The 25,038-nt window shown below is 37.4% G+C and overlaps 4 protein-coding genes across 11 annotated transcripts; all 4 read right to left on the reverse strand.

The window, feature by feature from the left end:
• Positions 1-5,563: 5,563 nt before the first annotated feature.
• On the reverse strand, positions 5,564-10,143 carry tmem53 (transmembrane protein 53). Its single transcript, XM_057334149.1, has 3 exons — positions 9,902-10,143; positions 9,389-9,492; positions 5,564-6,519 (listed from the first exon to the last, which is right to left on the reverse strand). Exons 1-3 carry the CDS (start codon positions 9,954-9,956, stop codon positions 5,833-5,835), a joined length of 846 nt encoding a protein of 281 aa, XP_057190132.1. The 5' UTR covers positions 9,957-10,143; the 3' UTR covers positions 5,564-5,832.
• Positions 10,144-12,357: 2,214 nt separating this feature from the next.
• On the reverse strand, positions 12,358-17,015 carry opn4.1 (opsin 4.1). Of its 2 annotated transcripts, XM_057335183.1 has the most exons (3): positions 16,552-17,015; positions 16,180-16,263; positions 12,358-14,815 (listed from the first exon to the last, which is right to left on the reverse strand). In XM_057335183.1, exon 3 carries the CDS (start codon positions 14,763-14,765, stop codon positions 13,248-13,250), a length of 1,518 nt encoding a protein of 505 aa, XP_057191166.1. In that variant the 5' UTR covers positions 14,766-14,815; positions 16,180-16,263; positions 16,552-17,015; the 3' UTR covers positions 12,358-13,247. The 2 variants fall into 2 exon arrangements, with proteins under 2 accessions (XP_057191166.1, XP_057191167.1); XM_057335184.1 differs by lacking the exon at positions 16,180-16,263.
• Positions 17,016-17,187: 172 nt separating this feature from the next.
• On the reverse strand, positions 17,188-18,838 carry LOC130555114 (PX domain-containing protein 1-like). 2 transcript variants are annotated; one of them, XM_057335187.1, is made up of 6 exons: positions 18,649-18,838; positions 18,203-18,454; positions 18,017-18,117; positions 17,821-17,935; positions 17,633-17,744; positions 17,188-17,523 (listed from the first exon to the last, which is right to left on the reverse strand). In XM_057335187.1, exons 2-6 carry the CDS (start codon positions 18,435-18,437, stop codon positions 17,307-17,309), a joined length of 780 nt encoding a protein of 259 aa, XP_057191170.1. In that variant the 5' UTR covers positions 18,438-18,454; positions 18,649-18,838; the 3' UTR covers positions 17,188-17,306. The 2 variants fall into 2 exon arrangements, with proteins under 2 accessions (XP_057191170.1, XP_057191169.1); XM_057335186.1 differs by having other exon boundaries at positions 18,203-18,461.
• Positions 18,839-19,482: 644 nt separating this feature from the next.
• Positions 19,483-24,435, reverse strand: LOC130554998 (PX domain-containing protein 1-like). Of its 6 annotated transcripts, XM_057334980.1 has the most exons (7): positions 23,800-24,435; positions 23,614-23,714; positions 23,419-23,533; positions 23,231-23,342; positions 21,333-23,121; positions 20,974-21,192; positions 19,483-20,852 (listed from the first exon to the last, which is right to left on the reverse strand). In XM_057334980.1, the coding sequence occupies exons 1-5, from the start codon at positions 24,032-24,034 to the stop codon at positions 22,905-22,907; spliced, it is 780 nt and encodes a 259-aa protein (XP_057190963.1). In that variant the 5' UTR covers positions 24,035-24,435; the 3' UTR covers positions 19,483-20,852; positions 20,974-21,192; positions 21,333-22,904. The 6 variants fall into 6 exon arrangements, with proteins under 6 accessions (XP_057190963.1, XP_057190962.1, XP_057190959.1 ...); XM_057334979.1 differs by lacking the exons at positions 23,231-23,342; positions 23,419-23,533; positions 23,614-23,714; positions 23,800-24,435 and having other exon boundaries at positions 19,483-20,074; positions 20,391-20,463; positions 20,639-20,852; positions 21,333-22,683; XM_057334976.1 differs by lacking the exons at positions 23,231-23,342; positions 23,419-23,533; positions 23,614-23,714; positions 23,800-24,435 and having other exon boundaries at positions 19,483-20,074; positions 20,391-20,466; positions 20,639-20,852; positions 21,333-22,664.
• Positions 24,436-25,038: the final 603 nt, after the last annotated feature.

Consider the following 25,038-nt stretch of genomic DNA (forward strand, 5'->3'; position numbering starts at 1 on the left):
AGCAAAAATTCGTGATTTCTGTAGCCGTATGTTTATAGCTTACAACACTACAGCATTTTACAACATTAATAACCAATATGTTCTGTTAAAAGGTCAACATGTGTTTAATGACCTGTATGATTCTCTGAGAACAGTGGAAATGCTTTTTTAAACTTTTAAGGGGTGTGCCTATCAGGGCTATCACAATATTCCAGCGAAAAGAACCAAAGTCTGTTTACGGAAGTCGTGTCACTCGGCGGCCATGTTGTCCCCTTGAATGGTGGAAGGCGGATATTTCTCAAATCGCTGGCAAGAATCACAATTAAATAGCATATTTCCTATCAATAATTAAACCTGATATGGACTTTATTATTTTCAATATTATCATATACAGTATGTAGTATTAACACAATAGCGTCTCGGTTATTAATATCAGGGTTATTGTCTTTGAGACACCCCTATAGTGCCTATACTGTCAAAAATGAATCTACCCATTAAAACATTCACTAGTGTAGCGGCTAGCAGCTAAAATACTGAATTCAATAGTTCAGAAGGTCAAATTACACATATCTCTGTGCTCTTGTGAGAAATATACACCACAATTTTAATCCAATAACACAGAATGTCTAACAAAGAGACTTTTGCCACACAAGAACAAGAAAAGCTAAAGTGTCAGTTGTATGGCAGAATCAAAAGCTTGTTGCTTTGTCTGTGCGCCTCTACAGAGCTTTTGTGAGCCCTTGCTTCTGGAGGCCTGTCACACAAGAGCACGTCTCTCCCCTTCATTAAACATACTTCCTTACGCTGTGCCCTATATTTGCCTTAGCCCCTCAGTCAAATTAAACACACCCCACGCATGTTTGGAGACCAGCGGCGTGACACTTTTACACTTTCAAATCTTTCAAACGAAGCACCACACATGCGCCTTCCAGCAAGTGCACCGCTAGTGCGGCACCGTTGCCTGTGTGATGTCACACGGTTTGTTTTGTACATCTAATTCGACAGTGCTTTTAACAGGAGCCCGCTGCTTGTCAGATGCGATGGCTATGAAGAGCCGGAGATGTTCTCCTGAAGGAGCTTTGTGAAGCACAGTCACTTTGAACAATCCCGCTCAACCCACGCTCCGAGAGGTGCCGTTCGCACGCTGAGGGCCTCTCTCTCTTTCTTCTTCATTTCTCCTCTGTGTCATAAGTGGAAACTTGGAAGGGGGTTGGAGGCAGGGGAGGACGGGGTGGGTTCCGAGGCTAGTCCAACTGAAAGCCCTTCCCTCTTTTCTAAGTATCCAATTCCTCAGCTTACACACCGGGGAAGCTTTTCAAGTTTGTCAAAGAGGAGACGACTTTGGTCATGTTTCTCTTGCGCTTTTATCCCGAATGGGAGGGGGCCCGACGCTCAATGTTTGGTTCGGTGGGACGCTTTGCTCATTAGCGAAGAGGAAAGGACTTAAAGCTCCAATGTAACACGTCGGTTCTGAAACAGGTGTGGAGGAGAGGGCCGGTGGCGCGGAATGGCCCCTGCAGGCTTACTGTAAGAGCTGTGGATTTGTGTGCCAAAAAGTCGGAGAGTGAGAGAGACGGAAGGACAAACATGGACTGATGTGATGAGCCTGTTTCCTGACAGCAGACATTCAATGCTGGAAAACAAAAGATGACACAAACACGGCATATGGAAGAGGAAGGAGCAAATGGTGACATGAGCTTATGTTTGACCTCTAACCCTGAGACAGCACATAATATACAGTACAACACACGGTTCACTAGTTTTAGGAAGAGAGGTCAAAATCCAGGCATGGGCAACAATGCTTTATAATGTACTGACGTGGAAGTATACAGTATCTTGGACCCAAAAAGATCAAAATCATGGATTAGAAAGGTGTTCACAAATATTGTATATGTTGAATACACAGAATTTTTTTTGTATTGTAAACATACACTGTCAGCATTCAAACTCATGGTTATTTATTCCTTTAAAAATGCTGCAAAAATATATATAATAGCTCATTCAGCTCTGGGAAATTTCTTTATAGTTTCCTAAATTGACTATTTATCATTATGTATTAAGGTAAATGATTTTTTGCTTCATTCTGTAGAAAATGTGTTTTTTAATTTGCATTTTTCTGTAGTAAATGAAAACTGGACAAACTGGTCAAAACGACAAAAAACGCAATGTTTTCCTATGAATACTGCAAAATAGTTTCATATTCAATTTTAGATTCATTTTAAACAATTCAATATTAATTTTTGTATGTATGATATATTTTTCATGTTTAAGAAGAGTTCAAAAATTTGACCACATGCAGTTTAATGCATCTTACCATTTTGTCAGTTTTTCTCGTTGATGTTGGTCGACTTTCTGCCACTCAACAGATATTGGAATGGAATGTTCAAAATACATTTATAGAAATGGGGGCAAAACTGAAGTGGTCTCTTTTTTTCCAGAGCTGTAAAGAACATTTTATTTAAAAAATGTGTTTATTTTCATTGCAAAAACACATTTCATTTCTTATTTGTAAAAGATGTTTTTTTACAAGTCATATGAAATATTCTATCTCCATGGGATTTTTGGATTATCTGATCATTTCCAGTCATGACAGATTTACCCATTTCCCCTCGGATAAGGGCAACAATATCATATCAGATATTACTCTTCAGAAATGGAGCATGAACTTAACTGAGTGGATGGCGATTGTATTTGGCAGTATATCTTCACAAGCAGTCTATCTCGGATATCCGAAAGGCAGTACATGTAAAAACAGATTTGACATTAAACTCAAAGTAAAAGAGGGTGACAGTCTGAAAATCTCAAACAGATTTTGAAAATTCACAGACATCCCCCTTTGCGTTTCATTACTATTGGCTGTAAATGCCAATGCTGCTGCAGGTTCTCTTCTTTTAAAGTTTCAAATTGTAAACAAGAAAAAAGAAAGGAACATGCTGTAAAATAAAACAAAACAAATCGGTTGTAAACTGTAAAAATGACCATTGTGAGACATCTGAAATCTGTGCATTAGTCTATCTAATATTTTCCTTTATAGGGAACTTGCGGTCTTGCAAAGAACTAAACAGATATGCCTGAAGACTTATTCATACTGAAGAATAAGAGAAGTAAAAGTCAAACCACAGGACTCTCACTTATATGTGTTAAAGAAAGTGCATTCTAAGGGGTTTTGTTAGACACAAAATTAGAGCTTTTCTGTGATTTACTGCCCTGTTTTGCTAATGGATATTATTCTTCAGGCTTTAGAGCTACAGCTGCTTTAGCTGACACTGCCATCTGTTGTTCAAGACAAAGAAATTACACACCGACAACCGGGAGGTTACAGTTTGTTACGGAAATAAAATATGTAAAAAATATGCACATTTTCTGCATGTATAAAATACTTTATGATTATTTACGACATTTTCCAAAAGGTGCAGAATACAGTAGATTTTACTGTGTTGTATTTTGCATCACACAATGCAATGAATGAATAAAAAAGGAAATGATAGAATGCAATAAATATTCATTATTTGATTAATTGATTAAGTCAAAATTAGATTAAAATTTAAAAATAATTAAACATAATGTGTCCATAAGAAATTATGTTGTATTTAGATAAATAGCTTGGTTAACAAAAGCGTATATTAGGTGTAACTGTTTAATATAATCGGCATGCTTAGTAATTTTTTTAAATGATGTCCCAGAAATTTCAGTTCCTAACATTTTGCCAAATATCTTTCTTTGTGTTCAACAGAACAAAGAAATTAATACAGGTTTGGAACAATTTGAGGGTGAGTAAAATATGACAGAATTTTCATTTTTGGGTGGAGTATCCCTTTAAGTACTTGACTATATTAAGAGCTTTGCCACCGTTTCCCATCCCTAAGAGTGAACGGTGAAAATGGGTCTGGTCTGCCAAATGCCCCTATTTTACATCATTAATCTCTGAGTGAGCTTGCTGTGTGGGCATTCAGATTCCCATAATGTTCAGCGGCTGACAGCAGCCATTTTCCATGGACGAGAGGGCTGAAGAGGCCTGTTGACCCCTTTCCACCACAATCTTCCCTCATCACACAGTGCGACTTCATTAACTCCCAGGGCAATTTCAGGACTTTTATCAGGCATTGCCATTATACAGTGTGCTGTCAATTACACAAGCTGCTGTTTAAAAGAAATTCAATGACAAAGTACTTTGAAAGCCAAAAGACCATCCTTTCCTCTTAAACGTAAATTGAGAGCTTTTTTCTTACAGACCCAAGCAGCCTATAAAATATGAAGAAAAATATTGCCTACACTTCATTGTTGCACATAACATAAGCCACACATTATAGTGGGTTACACAAAGCTAAATAAGCAAAGAGTCTTCAATGCAGACAAAAACCTATAGATAAATCTATAAAAAAGACAGTTTGCGTTTTCACACAGAACACACAGAAGTGATGTTGGATTTATTCAAAGAATTATTAGAATCGTGGAAAAATGCTGCCCCCCAGTGAAATGTATGTGGTATAGCAGGATGCTATTGGACAGTGGTTACTACTGGCCTTTAAGTAAACAGAGCAAAGACAAAGAAAAATGAGAGTAAAGATGTTCCTCACAATAATGCATTTAGCTGCTTTATTTTTCAGTGATGCAGATAAATAGATTAAAACCAACATAAACTTTTAAAACCACCCTGAGCTGGTTTCTTGAAATGAAACAGAACGGGGTTTTTTTCGCTTATACTAAAAATATGCTTAATCTGTTAACCATTAGGTTATATTGTATTTTTGAAAATAACTATTTAAATTTGCTCACAGTATCCGTATCACTTTTTTAGTTAAGTCCTCGGAATCCATACTGTTTGCTTGCAAACATCCAAGCAATCTGAGCAGCCAGATAAAAGCAAAGCAATCCATTCACGGTGCACTCCAATAAGCGATGTTCATCTGTCTGAACAGATATATAAACTTCTCTATATCCTTTTTCCCTATCAATGGCTCTAAATGATACACGAAGTGCAACAGAGGGCTTTCCGGAAAAGAAAAATGCCAGTGACTCGCTCTGAAATGTCAAACGTGACAGTCGGAGACGTGGCATGAGAATCTCTGCCTGACCAATCAGAAGCCTCTCTGATCTCTTAACTGACTGACTGACAGTTATAACAAAGGCCAATTTCACAAGCCTGCAAGAGAAATCTCTCTGACAAACGTGAAGGTATATTCGCTGTCTTGTCAGTTTCTATGGTTTACAAAAATAGAAAAGCAGAAAGATACAAGAAACCAAGAAAAACAGTATAGGAGAAAAGTGCCTTTCAGACACAAGTATTCTTTTGAGTACAAGGGCCACACAATACCAGCTCATGGGTAGTTGACAAAAATACCAAACATGTGTCCTATGGTGTGACAGCAAAAATTTAGAAAACAAAATCTTAATATCTTTTATTTTATTTATGATATAAAATAGGATAAGAGAGACCTACGTCATGTGGGCGAGTAAAAAAAATCACACAAATTCAATTTTTGGATGAACTTACCCTCTAACCATTACAATGCTTACCCTTTGAAAGACCGAATGTAATGACCGTATAGACAACAGACATTTTATTTCAAAGAAGGCACATTAGTCAAATACACAAATTTATTCAAGCACGATGTTTAAATGCACAAATTTACTCATTCACAATGTCAATAATATAACAAATCAAGCCCTAATTTACCATTTAATTCACAGCATAAGACAAATACAGAATATTGGAGTGCAAATGAATCCCTTCATTTATTATTATTAAAGTTAAGTTATTAAACAGTAGTGCTTTCACAAACGGAAGGGTTTGTGCTCATAAAAATGTACCGTGTGTATGATGCTTTAAAGGCTGGTTGAGAACTGGTGCACTTAGAGGCGTTTCTTCGCCAGGGTTTCTCCTGAAGCAGTCATGCAGCCTGTCAGGAAAGTCCTGCATCTGCTGGAATAGTCTTCAGGGCAGTCTCTGTACAAACTCACGTGGGCAGGGGTGATGAAATCGAAGCTCTCGACCGTCAGCCCTTTCTCCCGCAACACGTTAGCCATCTTCTCCACATCCCTGTATCTGATCACCCGGTCTGATCTCGAATAAAGGTACATCTGAGGCCAAGGGGCCGGGTGCTCCATCATAGCATCGTAGTGGTTCTTGTGAAAATACTTGGTCACAGGATACAAGACAACCCTCAGTAGCACAACTGCCACGGCAAACAGCGCGAGGAGGAGGTACTGCAGCAGGACGTTGACTTTGGGCCCTAAAGTGGTTTTGAGAGCTCTGAGGGCTCCGATAACATTCTGACTGCCAGGAGCACTGTCCACAACTGTGCCCACCACACACAGGGTGTTAAACTGAGGGTGACTGTGCAATAACTCCACGATGTAGCGGTAAAGCATGAAGCCTCCGTTGCTGAACACATGGAAGAATATTGGGTTGTTCTCGACCTCATAGTCATACAGGAGTTCAAGTAATCTGTGAGCACTGCTTCTGAGCTCTTTATAGCCAAGAGGTTCTGAAATGAAAACTGTCTTCAGAGGAGCTGTGTAGCGCAGAGTCACACATCCCTGGATGGAAACAAGAAGCTGTTATTGATCTCTTAAAGGAGCAGAAATTATATAGGATTTGGGAAATAAATACTAAATGTTTCTAATTCAATAAAAATGTAATTAGCTGTTCAATAATAAACTGTTATGAAGCTCTTACAGGGACAGAAATTATACAGGTATACTAAAATATCTTACGAGCTCATTAGCAAAATCAAAGTTTAAGTTTTTTTCAAAAATCATGTTTTTTATTGTGCATTCCAATGAATATAAATCAAACTGCAGCTAACACAATAAAAACATGATAATGATTTTTAACCGATTTACCGTTTTTTTGCTAATTAACTCTTCATTTCTAATTCAATTAAAAGATTGAATTAGCTCTTTAATAATAAGCTGTTATTGATCTCTTACAAGGAAAGAAATTGTACAGGATTCATGGAATAAATAATAAATATTTCTAAATAAATGAAAATATAAATATACAATATTACTGTATGTAATATTTTTCTAATGTATTTCATGTGTGGGTTTGTACACAGGGGTTTTCCTGCATATAAAAATTGGAAGCGGCCGCCTCCATCAAACTTCATGCCGCCTCTGATTCTCTTCAAAATTATGTCGGGTGTCTGTCTTCACAAAAACACTCCGTTCACTCAATGCAATTGTAACTGCATTTGCGGCATAACTGTTTCGTTATAAGCACAGTGAGGCGCCGGAGAGTTGCTGTATATTAGGGGTGTTCGGTTCCGGGTTTTTTGGTCGACTCCGATTCTCGACTCCCACTTTTGGAGTCGATGGAATCGACACTTCGACTCCATTTACTGTCCTTCAAAACAGGCTCAGGAATACGAAAATAAAATAAATGAAAGAACTTCAACTTGGGAACTTTGGGCTGGCAACCAATCCCAAAGTCACTAGCAAATACACATGCATTTGTGAAACGAACACCATCACAGAGAGTTTTTTGTGCTGTCAGACCAGTTAATTCTTTCTGGTCCTAAACCGATGTGGTTTTCCAAGCGCACGCAGCGCAAGGACATGACGGCCCAGGTTTAACCGTAGCTGTAAACTTATGTTAAAGCTAAGAAATATCGTTCCCCTTTATTATTTTTATTATTTTTTTATTGCATCGATTTTGTAGAGTTACAGTTACACAAATGAATATGTTTTGTTCTTAAAACACCGCGTTTCATTGTTTTGAATTGAGGCTCCGTAAATGTGCGCTAAACAAGCCTAAAACTTTTTTTTTTTCGTTTAAGAATTTATATATTCACCATAGGCTAAGTTTTTTTTTAAAAGGAGAAAAGACGTTGAGCCTACCTTGTGTTCTTTTCTTAATGTAACTCATTGCCTTTCGGTGTTGGACATTTAACAATAAAAAGTATTTAAAAATATCAACATGTCCTTTTAAATCCAAAATTTTTGTGATTTTTTACGTTTTTTAAAGCAACACTTGTAACTTTGTTTGCGGGTAGGTTTCCAAGCCCCGCCCATCACCTGCTTTACGGCACACGTCACGTTTTACTCATAGCCTGGGTGAAGTCAGCCAACATCTAACAATAAGACGAAACGATCTAGTTCAAAGCAAGTCTCCAAACCATCACCATGGCAGAGCCAGCAAATAAAACAAAGAGGAAAAGAGAGAGAGTGATCGGACTTGAGCCCGAACATGAATCAATATCTGACGGACTTACACTCGGTGGCGCGAGCTGCAAGAGGCAACGGGTTGCAAAACGGATAGCCTTCCTGCTACTGGATTTGAAAGTCTTATATGCACGGCTCTAGACTGTGACCAAAATGCTTGCAAATGCGATCGTTTTTTATAACGTGCGAGGTAACATTTCACAAAGTAGCTGTAGTCCACACCTCCAAATTTATTATCTTAACGAGACTCCAGGTGTGCTAAAACGTGACTCCAATTAGCTTTTTTGAGGTCATTAACTCAAGGGTTCACATACTTTTTCCACAAGCACTGCAAGGTTTTTTTGGTTGTTCTCAAAAAAGATATGAAAGATCAAAAAAAGTTGTGTTATTATTTTAGACACATTTTATTTGTCAATATACTGTTTATTTTCCTCATATATTAGGAGCTCTATTAGCTGTATTTTGTGGCTGTTCAGGTGAATATTGTTTATTTTGCATTCTTGTACGTTCAATTTCTTCAAAATGTTTCTTAAATTAACATGGTGTTCTTCAGTGTAATGTTTTAAGTGCAGATGGCTCGTTGAATCCATTTACACAACGAACACTGTACACATCGAGTTCGCCGGAACGCACACTGTGATCAGAACGACTAGCAAACGAATGACTCTTTTGAACAGATTCGCTTAAACATTTGAAATGAATCATTCAAAGCTCATTGAACCACAAAAAAAAAGCAGGATGTGAATGAGCTTTGCTCATTTAGTAATACTGATAAATTCAGTTGAATCCTGTGGGCTACAAATGATAAAATCTTAAATTTGATTTTAAACAACTTTTCTGTTTGGTTGAATTAATTTAATATTTTCTAAAAAAATTATATAAATTAACTGTCATTTTAATCTAATTTTTAGAACTCTTAATAACTTGTACACTATAGCTACTCGTAGTTGCTAGTTATCTGTATTTGTCAAGCGCTTTTTAATGCAAAAAAGCAGTGTTATTTGTGATAAAAATGTTTATATTCTTAGATATAAAGGTAAATGTAAAAATGGCATTTTAATGTTTATTTTTGACATACAGTGAGTATACGCTCTTTTCTCAACCCGTAGAAAATTTTTACCAGTTTTACTGTGGTGTAGTAACAATCTTTTTTCATGATTACTATAGTTTTACTACAAAAACCATTATTTGTATTATTTGTTATTTCAATGAAAGAAATCCTTTATAAAACGGAATATTTCACCTGTTCATTGTAAATAGAGCTGTATTTTGACAGATGTTTGTCTCTGGATCCAGCCCAGCCTAACAGAATAACGACTGGCTCCTTTGATCCGCGCCAGTGTTTCTCTGCCAAGAGAAAATTCATATGTTTAAGCAAGACCAACATAACTAACATACCTGTAGCTCAGTGGTTGGAACATGGCGCTAGCAACGTCAAGGTCAAGGTCATGGTCATGGGTTCGAACCCAGGGATTGCACATACTTAAAATCAAATGTATAGAATAATTCAATGTAAGTCGCTTTGGATAGAAGCGTCTGCCAAATGCATAAATGAAATGTAAAATCCACATCAAATGTTCACTTTTAAATTTTCCAATGTAGACAACGTCTCTGCATATCACAATATTATTCAAAGACAGCTCGCAAGCTGGCGTGCATTTACACGTTACTTACGTAAATTAAATATATATATATATGAGAGATCGGTTACAATGGTTTACGCAAGAAAGTCAGGCAGGCTCAGTTCAGCACTTACCTGAGATCAGTGCTTCTGGAAACACTATGTTGTAGTCGATGCCATCATCCCCCATATTGAAGATTATTATACCAGTCGTCTCACTGCCATCAATAATTGACTTGAAATGAGCCTCGAGTTTCACTGCATTTGTTGTGCTGCTGAAGAGACCGTCACACAGATACAGGGGCGTTCTCGTGATACACAACCAAGTCGACTCGGCAACATCCCCGTGCCATTGTTTGATACAACTTCCGGGTGACGATTTAAAAGTCACGCAAAATAAAAGTGTTGGTGAGTAGCACTCACTAAATCCTTGGTGTTTCGAGTCAGACGTGATCACCCAAACGTGTTTTTTCGTCAATTTTAACAATCATAGGTAGTTTAGATGGTTAGAGTAAGGTTAGGGTTAGGGTGTGGGTTAGGGTAAAGTTTTCGTAAGACTTGAAACGCCAAAGATTTAGTCAAAACCAACAAGCCACGCCCACGGATCTGACTCGAAACACCAAGGATTAAGTGCGTGCCGTTGGTGAGTGGGGGGGATGGGGGTTAGCTGATAACCTCAACTTTCGGTTCCAAAAACGGAGATAACTTTCAGGGTATGTAAGTAACCATAGCAACTTACTCTCTGAAGATAATCTGCTCCGGAGCAGGTTATGTTCCAGGGTTAGTTCATTTTAAGGAAATGTTACTAAGCTTTAGGGGTTCCTCTGCGAGCGCATGTGTGCGCTTTTAATGAGCGTCAAGTGGGCGTGGAAGCACAGGTTACGTATAATATATTATAATTTTACAGCAATATTACAATTACATTTCCAATCTCACCCATCGCGATTCAGCATTCACAACTAATTTTATTATTAACTTTATTATTTAACCTTTTAAAATGAAATAATCTTTAAATAAAATAATGTAAGCTGTTATTGTTAAACTTTATGTATTTATATTGAATACTGTATATACTTTGAGTTAGGTTTATTAAAACCTCTCCAAATATATTTGGATCTCCAAAAATCTCCAAATACAGTATCACTGGATGAATATGCACACCTTACAATTTCCAACAGTTAAAGGATGTTAATAGTGAAGTATATAAATAGTTGTGGCCTAATGGTTAGAGAGCCAAACTTAAAACTCAAAGGTTGCAAGTTCAAATCCCAGGCTGGCAGGTTTTCAAGGCTGTATTATAGGTGACACCCAATAGGACCTATGGCATACTATTCACATATTTAAATTCTAATTATAACTTTAAGTCTATTTACATAAAAAATAAATTTAAAAAACTTAGACTTAAGGTTTTTCATACTGACTGTATTCCTTAAAAATGTCTTTCTGATCCTCAGCCTCTTACAGTTTAGTATTTAAAGGCCTTTCTCCAAATTACAATTAGCCTTTCAGGATAGGCCGTTTCCACATCTTTTAACATTTGTAAAGCCATGGCCTTTAAGCTAACAAAGTCAAACCAAAAAATGAAAACAGATATTTTTGAAATACATTCATTTAAAATGGATATATTACATGACATAATGGACATGTAACTGTGGGCCTAATGTTTTATTCTCTGTCACAGCAGACCTTCATCCTCTAATGCAAATGATTTATCATGGTTAATGTGTACTGAAGTGTTAAACAAGATTTTTTAAAGATTATGACAACTGTAGCAGTTCCTACGATTAATGGAGTCTCCATTAATATGACTACACTAAAAAAAGCCACATTGAGAGCGAGGCACGCTTTCCGCTCTGCATACAGTGGATTTACTATAATGTGCATTAATGTGTAAATGACTTAAATTTAAATTGATAAAAAGATAAATGTACCAATAAACAAACAAATTAATCGATGAATGAATAAATGGGTGAAACAACAGAAATAAATCCGAAATAATAAAAAAAATCATGGTGTATGGGACACTTGTTAGTGTGTCAGACTCTCGTGTAAAAGTCAGAATGATCATCGGTTCGAAACCTGCTCGGAGCAGTTTTGGGTAGGAATGGCTGCAAGTTTAAATTAATTGTTTATTACCTTTATCACTGCATTTGTCTGTATTTATTAATTTCTTTATTCATGAACTTTATTTGCATACTTTATTTAGTCATTTCTTATCCTCCACAGAAAACTATCATTTGTGAGAGCATGTAAGGGAAATAATCTGCTCTGATGTAATACACGGCCACGATGGCTGATGTTTTTGATGTAAGGATGGATGAGATATATTTTGATATATCTAATTCACTGTAAAGAAAAATGGTACAGTTTTAATAAAAAAGCACAGGGAAATGACAAAATTCCACTCGGGTCCTAAATTCCTCTCCTGAAATCAAAGAACATCCATATGAATTAATGCAGCCTCTTCACATACAGGATCCTCAATAAAAGCACATATTACATTTTAATCACAGAGATGGTCTCTGTGTGATCAAAATGCGTGCCATGAATGACTGTATTAATGAATGAATGAATGAGGTACACCACTTGCGCTTCAAAAAGGGGGAGGAGATCGAAAGAAACTCTGGGTTTACCAAAGAAAACCTGCTCCTGGCCAGGTTAGGTTCACAGAGTAACTTACTACGGTTACTGACTCTGAGAATAAGTTACCTCTCTTTTAGAAACGGGCTTGAGTTACCCCGCTTTCTCGGGTTTGACATACCTCACATTCTGAAACGGAAAACCCAGAGTTTCCCTCATTTCAGGGTTAATATACTCAGAGTTTTCACTAAACCTCCTTTCTGAAACGGGCCCCTGGTGCAGGAGAATTTTACCAACTGTATTATTTATGAACAATGGTGATAAATGTTAAAAGTCTTTATTAAAGAAAGGTTCAAAATATTTGTTTCATGTCTCAGAAACGCCAAGTATAACATAAATAATTTAGAATTTATTAAAAAATGAAATTATTAATACAAATAAAATAATGAATAGAATAAATAAATTGTCATGTTCTAATATCCTCTGAATGCTGTAGCAATTTACTCCTGGCAATTGTTTTTTCTTTATTTTTTTGTATTTTATTGTTGGAATTAACTACATTACAGATGTAAGTAACAGAAATAAAAAGAGCCGAGGATATTTCTTTTAATGCATCTTACACCAAACACCATTTACATAAATTTACCTACAGATAATGTGCCATTTATAGACACTGAAAAAAACAGCTAGTAGGATTTACTTAATTTTCTGTGTTAATTCACTTTATGGTATACATTTTGAAAGAACAGATGCAGGGTTAGCTGAATGGTCACACATACCTTAAACAAAGTTTACAAACTGATCAGGATAAGGGAAATAAATAAGGATAAGGACAGTCATAATTTAATATAATTGCCATATTTAAAGCAACCACTACTTAGGTAACTAACACAAAACTACATTATTCCTTTAGGTCCCCTCTGAGGAGGAATATCTTTCCATCAGAAACAGTCTCCCCATCTGATGAATCTGTTTCGAAAGCAATCGTGGGCACAGGAAGGCCTACAACTTGGACCGTTTTTCCTAATTTCTGCCCACTGTTGATGGTAGTACTAGACTCTTCGGGAGGAACGGTTGTATCTGTAGAGATCTCTGTGGACACACGACGGCCAAAGGTGAGGGAATTCACACTGGAACCATCAGCCTCGCTCTCGATCCAGTACGAATCAGTATCTGAAGCAGAAGACAATCGTGTCTTTCCCCAGCGCCCATTGGCCCGCGCTGCATTTCCGATGCTGATCCCCGTGGAGCATTGACTGGTGAGGGTCGGACGACGGGAGCACAGGGCACTGCTGGAACTAATAGAAGAACGGAGGTCTTTCTCTTTCACGCGCAGGATACAACGGAGTATTGGAATGTATCGAGCGATAACCGCCCTGTATTTAGGATGTGTGATAGCATAGATGATGGGATTATGGATGGCGGAGGCTTTGGCGATGACAGCAGGTACTGAATTCATGTAAGGGGTGAGGAGGTGGGAATAGCCCGCTGTTGCGGTAAGAGCCACTACGGAATAGGGTGACCAGGATATTATAAAAAGCAAAATCACTAGAAGGGCGATCTTAGCCAGCTTCCATTCGTTCTGCATATGTTTATAAACCTTATTTGTTTCTCCACAATTCAGCTCTCGTATCTCCCTCCCTGCTGTTCGAACAGCTTGGAAAATTCCAAAATAGCAGCTACCAATGATGCCTAACGGGACGAAGAACACAAAAATGAAGAGGAGGATGGTGTACGCACGCACCGACGGAGTGAAGGTCATGTAGTCCCAGGAACACGAGGTCTGGAGACCCTCCGGGACATAGGCGCTCCAGCCAAAAAAAGGTGGAAGGCTCCAACCCAGGGAATAGAGCCACACAACAGCAAGTATCACACCAGCTTTACGTCGACTTACTTTGCTCACCAGCACAAGAGGCTGAGTTATAGCGAGGCAACGATCGGCAGCGATCGCGGTCAAAGTCATCATGGAGCAGATTCCGAAGAGGGCTCCACAGAAGGCGTAGAGCTCGCAAACATGCTCGCCGAATACCCACCGCCTGTGCAAGCTGGCCACAAAGAACATAGGTGCTTGTGTGAGAGACATAAAGAAATCAGCCACCGCCAGGTTCACCACAAACATGTTCCCAGCCGTGCGAAGACTGTTGCTTCGGCAAAACACGTAGATCACCAATGCGTTCCCTATCACTCCTGTGATGCCGACTATTAGGATGACAGAGCCGATGATGTAGTGGGCATGATCTGGAACATCCACCGTGGGGAAAGGGTGTGGAGGTTCGTGGTAGTGACTGTGGGTCGGTCCATGGAAAGGCACATGGAGTAACTTGTAGTTCCTGGTGTTTAAGGATTCCTTTAGGGTTGTTGTGCAGTTGGTGTCTCCAGGGGCACAGTGGTGCTCTCGCCATGAAGAGTGATGACTCATGTTGAGCAGCAATATAAAATATGCAATTGCACATAAAACTCAAGTTAATTCTGGAAAAAGAAGAAAGAAGGGTTTTAAATGCTAATGTGAAATAAACCGTGAAACGTCCTGCTCTCTTTGCCACTCTGTGAATGTCGGCTCAATGCATTAGCTTTTTATACACTGATCAATGTAACACCAAGTTATTATTGATCGGGAGTCTGTGGTAATGGTCAAGTGTTAATGCTCTTTTGACCTGGTTAAAATTTAACCTGTTGCTATTTCTGGACGTTTTTGCTATTTCGCATAATATGTGGTAGTATAGGTTTAGTTTATAGGAGATCCTGTCATTTCTTTGTGATTTACAGTTTTCTACAGAAAATCATCGTACATAATGTATACTGTAAAAATATAATCTTTCTATCAATAATCTCTATTGACTGTAAATCTATGTCAAGATTAAAATCAGTTCTTAGGTAGCCAACTTGTTTCAAAATAAAATGTAATATCAATAAAAAAAGTATTTTCAGTATTATAAATAAAAACTTGAGTACTAGATCTCAAAATCTATCATATAGTCTATTATTTACAGCAATAAACAGACATGATCTTTTTCATAATTTTATGGTCATGACTACTTTGATGCTCCTAATCTCATAATTTGATACTGAGACTTTGGCCTGAATTTCACAGTTAGGTTCACAACATATCAACGTACGTTAATCAACATTAATTACGTAAGAATATAACACAAGCACATTTATGGAGGATGACTGTTTTGAATGAACTGAATATCATATGTTAAAATTGCCTTGTAATTAGGAATTTGTGAAAGCGAATGCATTGAAAAGGTATAAAATAATAAATAAAACCAAGAAGAAAATTTTCAAACTAAAGTAAATATTATTCTGATGATTTATTAAAAAAAATAAACTCATAGCCATGATCCTATGTAAACATTTTTCATGTGCTTCACTTGATTTGTTTTTATTAAAATGTGTAAAATGTGCCTTTGCCAGCAGAACTAAATTTCTCAATAATGTTGATATAAAAATAGCTACACTGTCACGGTGAGGGATGTTCCCTTCCACATGACTGACCCCATTTTCATAATTTCTTTTGAAATGCTTAATTTAATATACTGGCGAGCACCAGAGAAATGAGCTGGACAGTCCTGTCAAAGTAAAAGAGGCCATCAGGACGAAATGTAGAACATGAACATCTGTTTCGATTTTTAGAACTCATTAACAATGCCTTCAATGTTTGTTGTTGATCAGTAAAATATGCAGAGGTTGATGGGAAAAAAACTTGTTTTGACCCAAAATAAGGGTGTTTATGGATTGTTTGAGTGAGCTGAATCAATGTAAGCATTGTGAAAGTGGTGCAGAATGACTGATCCAATAAGGACTGATCATCATGAGAACTGCTCACTGACCTGAACACAGAATGAAATGATTCCCTCTGTTCCAGTTAAATAATCATCAACCTATCACAGTCTGTATCATCATCAGGGCTTGGCCTACTTTCATAAACATAGACATATTTATCTAATCAGTCATTATTGAAACTCAGCTGTTTATATTATTGACCTATGAGTGAGGTAAAAAGGTTTATTGAGTGAACCAAAAATATTGTAAACATAAACCTTCATAGAAGACAAAAATGCACAATAATTAAAATGTTAACAGTTATTAGATTTGTTCATGTTAAAGGGGTCATATGACACGGCTAAAACGAATTTTATCATTTGTTTTAGATGTAATGCAATGTGAAATTTAAGGTTAAAAACGCTGTATTTTTCACATACCGTGCATGTTTGTATCTCCTCTTTGCCCCGCCTCTCTGAAACGCGTGGATATTTTACAAAGCTCATCGCTCTGAAAAGCGAGGTGTGCTATGATTGGCCAGTTAACCAGTGCGTTGTGATTGGTCGAATACTGCAAGCATGTGACGGAAATGTAACGCCTCTTACCATATTTGGAACATCAGGTTCCAAAGCAATTGTACTGACAGTACTGACTTGCGTATACATTTGGGCGGTCTTAGTCAACTCATACCACAAACTGAGGTGGATTTGTGGGGGTGTGGTTACACGAGGCGTTTCAGGCAGGTCTGGGTGAGCATTCGCTTTTAGATAGAATGCATCTTTTGTTCCCACACTTTAATTTCTGCAATGTTACGTGTCTAATACATGCATGGGCAACTTATAACACACCAAAGACACATAAAAACACGTATTCGCACCATATGACCCCTTTAATATAAGAAAATTAAAGGCAAACCTTGGTAAAAAGCTAAATAGCTAAAATATATAATAAAGCTATGAAAAATAAACAACATAAAACATTTCCTTAAACATTTGATTAGTATATTTAATATAAAAATGTTGACTTAAAAAATATTTTATAAATCATGTATTTTATAAATCTTAATCATTTTTAATAAATCACAATCTAATCAAGAGCAGAAAAGTTCATTCTAGACTTTTTATATTAACTTTTTTGCAAGCCTTCATAATATGAAGAATTCATATAGCCTAGCATCCTTACATTTCAATTCAAGTTACTCAAGGATGTCCGTTTCAGAGGCATGTAAGTGAAAGTAGGTGAGTTTGGCGGGGGTAACCTGTGATTTTTTAGGGTGATAGTCTGATTCTTTATTTTCAAGGGCACCAGCAGGCAGAACTGGGCTTGTGGAGAGATTTGTATGCACAAATTCGTCATATCTGATCCCATTTGGAAATCTTGTCCCTCTCCATATCTGGTCCTCAATCTCAGAGCTGGAATGAGATAATACACACATTGCTGATTCCGCATTTGCTAAACTTCAAGACATGGTGACCAGTATATCAAACATATCAATATATATAAGAGTATTCAGATACTTACCTGCATTGTGAAGAGTGTTCATGAGATGGTTCTGCTTTTTTCTCTAATAAATATGCATCAAAAAGAACAGTTTCTGTATTGGCCAAACAAAACCCATTGGCCCTCCTGACATCTGTGAAAAAGGGCCGTTACTTTAGAAAATATGATGTTTAAACATATTTTAGCTATAGAAATGAATGAAGACAAACCAGCTACAGTGACATGACTCCGGTAGAAGGGCTGGATCGGATCAAACATCGTTTTCAAAGTGCAGTCCAGAGGGTAAGTCTTGAAAAATGTGAGAACTGCTTCACTCTGAGAATACTGGAAAATGAATGTAAATTAGGGTATCCATACATATTTCTCATAGGACAATGAGTAAGTTTACTGTGAATTCATAAGCACCTTTGGTGGCGTTTTGATGATATTTCTTAACAGTTTTTCCACCTCATCCAGCTTGGTTTCAATGTCATTACTTTCCTCTGCTTCCCTTATCTTCTGCAGTGCTGATAAAATACATAAAAATGAGCACTCGGCGCTTGACTCAAATAAATGCCATCTAACGTTACATACGTAAATATGAAGTCATACCCTTAAGAATGAACGATTGAGGCAAACTCACGTCGTCCTCTGGAAATAACTTCACCAAACTATTCGCAAGTTTCACGAGATCGTGGTATCGCCTTCGCAAGTACGTTATGGATTTATCACACCATTCAGTCCTGATCTCGAAAAACTCTTCTTCTTCTCCAACAGGTCCAACAGCGAAGCGCTCGAGTCCGGTCAAAGAACAGTCGTGTACAGTCAGACCAGAAAAGCTTGTCATATAAACTCCTGCCAAAACTATAACCTTTAAAAAAAAACTTTTGTCAGGAATTGATTATTCAAATAACGAAGGTGAAAATGTCGGTAAAGTGAAGACAGATGGGCTAGTCCTATGAGACGCAAAAATTAAAAGAAGTGGAAACGTATCTATATCGAATTTACAAGCCATAGGGTTATTATCTGATACAAATTCGCAAATCTTATTATCCCACCTCAGTAGTACAAACTGGTCTGTCTTTCCTTTCCTCCGCAGATAATGAGCTCTAATAGCGGCATTAACGCGCGTTCTCTGTCTGAACTCTTTCCAGTATCTTTCTCCAATGTGTAGCTACAATGAGCAACCTGCTGTTACCCTCCGTCTATTGCCAAGACACAGTATGAACACAGAACAGCTCCTAACAATCGAGTTAAAATCTTCTAGAAAATATTTAACTTTTTATTTTTTTCCCTTGTTAAATGGTCGTTCAGCTTCTCATTGGTTGGGTGGGAAAATCCTGTTTCTATTGGATTGGTGGTGGGATTTGCTTGTCAGTTTAAGCACTTGCTGCATCATGGTGTCAATCCTTTTACAGGTTAGCCTACTACAGTATTTGGAAGCTGTAACTAACCCATCTGATATATTCCCTACATGCACTTGTGTTTTAAATATATGAGAATAACAGCCACCAAAATAGTGAATTACATTAACTTGAACTTAATTCTACTTCAAATCATTTGAAACTTCAGGTCATTTCTGGATGTATTCTCATCTAAAACCAAACCTTTTTGATTTTGTTGGAATTCAACAGACACTGGACTGGAATGGCCACAATACATCTAGAACTGCTGCTTCAATGAAAATTTGGAATGGTCTCTTAATTTTTTCCACGGCTGTGTANAAAAAAAACATACACGTTACATCCTAGGCAAAATTTTATTTTAAGATATACAAATATATAGTCAATCAATTTTCATTAAAGTTTTCAGTCTCAAACTTATTGCATGAATGTGACATTCTACAAGACTATAAATAACAGTCACTGTTATTCACTGTCACTGTTTTAATAGATTTAAAGATGGACTTGCCACCCTGCAGTTTCTGACAGCACTTCAGCAGCATCCGAGTGTTTTGGCTTCTTTCTTGTGCCACGCTGAAAAGAAGCTTACAGCAACTGATTTGGAAAACCTCTTCAAAGCAGAACTCAGCCCAGCAGGTAGTAACCAGAGGCAGGAAGAATCCAAAACGCTGTCCTTTTGGTCAGACTATCTCCTCGACTGTGAAGGTGTGTCATTTGTAATTACAATTAGTCATTTAGCAGACGCTTTTAACCAAAGCGACTTACAAGTTGGGTAAACAATGGAAGCAATTGGGTCAACATCAGGACAGCAAAAAGCATAAGTGCAATAAAAACATGTCTCACAAAGCCTACTACAGTGTACAGAGCTATGTTTAGTTTATCTAAGTCTAAGCAAGCATGCATTTTTTTATAGATAGAGTAGAAAAGAATAATTAGAGTAGAAGTAGAAATTAACCATCAAAGGTTCTGTTTCTGGTGAAATTCAAAAGTCTGTAGCATGTTTTTTTTCTTCTAGAACACCAGAGAGAAGTGTCGTTGGAGAATCTGCTGATGTTTGCTACTGGCCTGACATCACTTCCGCCTGCAGGAATAACACCACAACCATCCATCACTTTTCTTCCCAATTCACCATTCCCAATGGCAAATACATGTGCGAACACCCTAAAATTACCTCTCTTAGACACATACGATATTTTTAAGACTCGCATGGACTTAGGAATTCAGAATTCTCCAGGTTTTGGATGTATCTAATAACCTGACAATATGTAGAACTGTTCACAGTTCTTTAAATGGCACAGGTTCCACTGTGTATTGCATTGATTGTTTACACTATGTATTGCCAGTTAGTTCTACTCAAGTTGTACTCAGTAGTTTCTACTGACATTGTTAATACTTACTCATGCTCAGAAACCTGATGTTCCCATCAATGTGAATTTGTAAACTGGAAAGCCACAATCCCTTCATCCAGACCTGCTGAAAGTGAAAATTATGTGTAAATAACCGTACATTAATATGTAAAACTGTTCTTCAGTTCTTCAAATGTCACAGATTCCACTCTGTGTATTGCATTATTTTGTTTTAATTTTGTTAATTTGTTTTCTAAGTACATTCTACTCTGTAGTGTCTGATTGTTAAGAATACCTACTCATGCTCAGAGACCTGCTGTTTCCTTCAATGTGAAGTAAAGTTTTAATGCTTCCTCCCATGTCTGCGGACACTGTAATTGATTGTGTTCCATTGCAAATTCAAGATATTCCTGAATATTTTTGTCTCCACATAACTGAGCTGTTAGCCTTGACTCAGGAAAAGCACTTAACTCGACATCTTCAACTGGAAAGCCACAATCCCTTGATCCAGACCTGTTAGAAGTAAAATGTCGGTGTGAATATATATAGCAGACACATTTGTGACTTTTGTCTTATTTAAAGTTATTTAATCAGTGCTGTGAAATTCATTTCTCTAAATTTATGACTTGTGAACCTGTGAGGTAGGTAATACAGCTCATTTGGGACTCCACCGGGGCACATTGCAAGTCTAGAGGGCCTAATCCTGTGCTTATTCCAGAGCTCCACACATTCATCCAAGTCTGCCTGCAGAATATTTTGGAAGCAGAACTGAAGCAGGCACTGGTGTTCATTACTGCCATTAAAGTGTCCTTCATTTCTGAGATCTCCGAAAAGATCCATCCAAAATTGAGCCCTTGAACACAAAAGTACAAATAAATTAATCAAAAGTAAATTTGCATGTTGTGACTTTTTGCTATAGTAGCATGGCATCAACTAAATTATTGCATTGAATTTTGTCAACAGGATGCTCAAGGATAAGAAATGAAAACAAACCTCGCTTTTCTGAAGATAGACCACCAAGATTCGATGCGCTGATTGCTCAATGATGTACCATACATGTGACTCCTTGAGCCAGCATGGTAGTCTGTATGGTGATGGCGAAGAGTGCACTGTATTGCTGCTAAGGTACCGTTTTCTGTTCCACAGTCCGTTCGTAGTCTCATGGGGACAACACCGAGGCGTTGGACGCAGGTGATGAAGTAACGTGCAATAACTGCAGGGTCATTGTTTGTATGCCCACAAATAAGCCACAACACACGCCTCGAAAAACCATCAATACATCCTGATAAACCGAAACCAAACTGTTTTAGTTTATCGTAACCATCAACGTGCCACAGATAGTTCGGACCCATGGAGTGATAGGTACGTCGAAAAAATCTACGACGAGTCCTCTGGTCAGTCCCTCGTGGAATCAGTTCTTTCAGCAACCGCATAACGTCATCTCGTTTCACACGCAATTTGTGTTTCTGCTGAAGCGCTAACCACATCATTCGGTAGCCGAACAGCTGTCCTGGCCCACGCAGCTCTGCTCTGATAGCATTCCTGACATCGCTTAATAGGGAATAGCTTTTTCGTCTGAACAAACCTGCATTCTTCAGGTGTCTTTTAAGAGAGCGCAAGCTGATCTTAATATCATGGTATGTTAAAAGCATATCTAGAATAACGCCATATGAATGTCCTTCTTGAAAGTAGTGTTGAACAAACTCCATTATTTTCTATAAAAACACACACGTCTTACTTCCTGTTTGTCTTGATTGACAGGGGTTCCGTCCAATCAGCAGTAACTACCCCGGTCACACAAAATACCTACCTTTTCCGTTTTGACCAATTTGTCGTTGTGTTTTCTGACTTGTAATTTTGTTTTCTGAGTTGTCGTTGTGTTTTCTGACTTGTAATTTTGTTTTCTGAGTTGTCGTTGTGATTTCTGACTTGTCATTTTGTTTCCGGAATTGTTGTTGTGCTTTATGGTTTGTTAATGTGTTTTCAGATTTGGTGTTGCGTTTTTAGATTTGTAATTGTGATTCAGGATTTGTGTTTTTGCTTTTAGATTTGTTGTTTGTTTTGCGATTTGTTGTTTTGTTTGGCACTTTACGGCCACCGTAGTTTCAGGCAGGTCTGGGTGAGCATTCGCTTTTAGATAGAATGCATCTTTTGTTTCGACACTTTAATTTCTGCAATGTTACGTGTCTAATACATGCATGGGCAACTTATAACACACCAAAGACACATAAAAACACGTATTCGCACCATATGACCCCTTTAATATAAGAAAATTAAAGGCAAACCTTGGTAAAAAGCTAAATAGCTAAAATATATAATAAAGCTATGAAAAATAAACAACATAAAACATTTCCTTAAACATTTGATTAGTATATTTAATATAAAAATGTTGACTTAAAAAATATTTTATAAATCATGTATTTTATAAATCTTAATCATTTTTAATAAATCACAATCTAATCAAGAGCAGAAAAGTTCATTCTAGACTTTTTATATTAACTTTTTTGCAAGCCTTCATAATATGAAGAATTCATATAGCCTAGCATCCTTACATTTCAATTCAAGTTACTCAAGGATGTCCGTTTCAGAGGCATGTAAGTGAAAGTAGGTGAGTTTGGCGGGGGTAACCTGTGATTTTTTAGGGTGATAGTCTGATTCTTTATTTTCAAGGGCACCAGCAGGCAGAACTGGGCTTGTGGAGAGATTTGTATGCACAAATTCGTCATATCTGATCCCATTTGGAAATCTTGTCCCTCTCCATATCTGGTCCTCAATCTCAGAGCTGGAATGAGATAATACACACATTGCTGATTCCGCATTTGCTAAACTTCAAGACATGGTGACCAGTATATCAAACATATCAATATATATAAGAGTATTCAGATACTTACCTGCATTGTGAAGAGTGTTCATGAGATGGTTCTGCTTTTTTCTCTAATAAATATGCATCAAAAAGAACAGTTTCTGTATTGGCCAAACAAAACCCATTGGCCCTCCTGACATCTGTGAAAAAGGGCCGTTACTTTAGAAAATATGATGTTTAAACATATTTTAGCTATAGAAATGAATGAAGACAAACCAGCTACAGTGACATGACTCCGGTAGAAGGGCTGGATCGGATCAAACATCGTTTTCAAAGTGCAGTCCAGAGGGTAAGTCTTGAAAAATGTGAGAACTGCTTCACTCTGAGAATACTGGAAATGAATGTAAATTAGGGTATCCATACATATTTCTCATAGGACAATGAGTAAGTTTACTGTGAATTCATAAGCACCTTTGGTGGCGTTTTGATGATATTTCTTAACAGTTTTTCCACCTCATCCAGCTTGGTTTCAATGTCATTACTTTCCTCTGCTTCCCTTATCTTCTGCAGTGCTGATAAAATACATAAAAATGAGCACTCGGCGCTTGACTCAAATAAATGCCATCTAACGTTACATACGTAAATATGAAGTCATACCCTTAAGAATGAACGATTGAGGCAAACTCACGTCGTCCTCTGGAAATAACTTCACCAAACTATTCGCAAGTTTCACGAGATCGTGGTATCGCCTTCGCAAGTACGTTATGGATTTATCAAACCATTCAGTCCTGATCTCGAAAAACTCTTCTTCTTCTCCAACAGGTCCAACAGCGAAGCGCTCGAGTCCGGTCAAAGAACAGTCGTGTACAGTCAGACCAGAAAAGCTTGTCATATAAACTCCTGCCAAAACTATAACCTTTAAAAAAAAACTTTTGTCAGGAATTGATTATTCAAATAACGAAGGTGAAAATGTCGGTAAAGTGAAGACAGATGGGCTAGTCCTATGAGACGCAAAAATTAAAAGAAGTGGAAACGTATCTATATCGAATTTACAAGCCATAGGGTTATTATCTGATACAAATTCGCAAATCTTATTATCCCACCTCAGTAGTACAAACTGGTCTGTCTTTCCTTTCCTCCGCAGATAATGAGCTCTAATAGCGGCATTAACGCGCGTTCTCTGTCTGAACTCTTTCCAGTATCTTTCTCCAATGTGTAGCTACAATGAGCAACCTGCTGTTACCCTCCGTCTATTGCCAAGACACAGTATGAACACAGAACAGCTCCTAACAATCGAGTTAAAATCTTCTAGAAAATATTTAACTTTTTATTTTTTTCCCTTGTTAAATGGTCGTTCAGCTTCTCATTGGTTGGGTGGGAAAATCCTGTTTCTATTGGATTGGTGGTGGGATTTGCTTGTCAGTTTAAGCACTTGCTGCATCATGGTGTCAATCCTTTTACAGGTTAGCCTACTACAGTATTTGGAAGCTGTAACTAACCCATCTGATATATTCCCTACATGCACTTGTGTTTTAAATATATGAGAATAACAGCCACCAAAATAGTGAATTACATTAACTTGAACTTAATTCTACTTCAAATCATTTGAAACTTCAGGTCATTTCTGGATGTATTCTCATCTAAAACCAAACCTTTTTGATTTTGTTGGAATTCAACAGACACTGGACTGGAATGGCCACAATACATCTAGAACTGCTGCTTCAATGAAAATTTGGAATGGTCTCTTAATTTTTTCCACGGCTGTGTATAAAGATGAAATGTAATCCATAAAATGTACGACCCCCCTTAACATTTCAAGGGCCAACATTTTTTGTTAGACCCAAACATTAAAAATATTAAGGAACATGACCCTGTATTTTTTTCCATTCTAAAACA

This window comes from Triplophysa rosa, linkage group LG5, assembly GCF_024868665.1.
Source record: "Triplophysa rosa linkage group LG5, Trosa_1v2, whole genome shotgun sequence".
NCBI lineage: Eukaryota > Metazoa > Chordata > Actinopteri > Cypriniformes > Nemacheilidae > Triplophysa > Triplophysa rosa.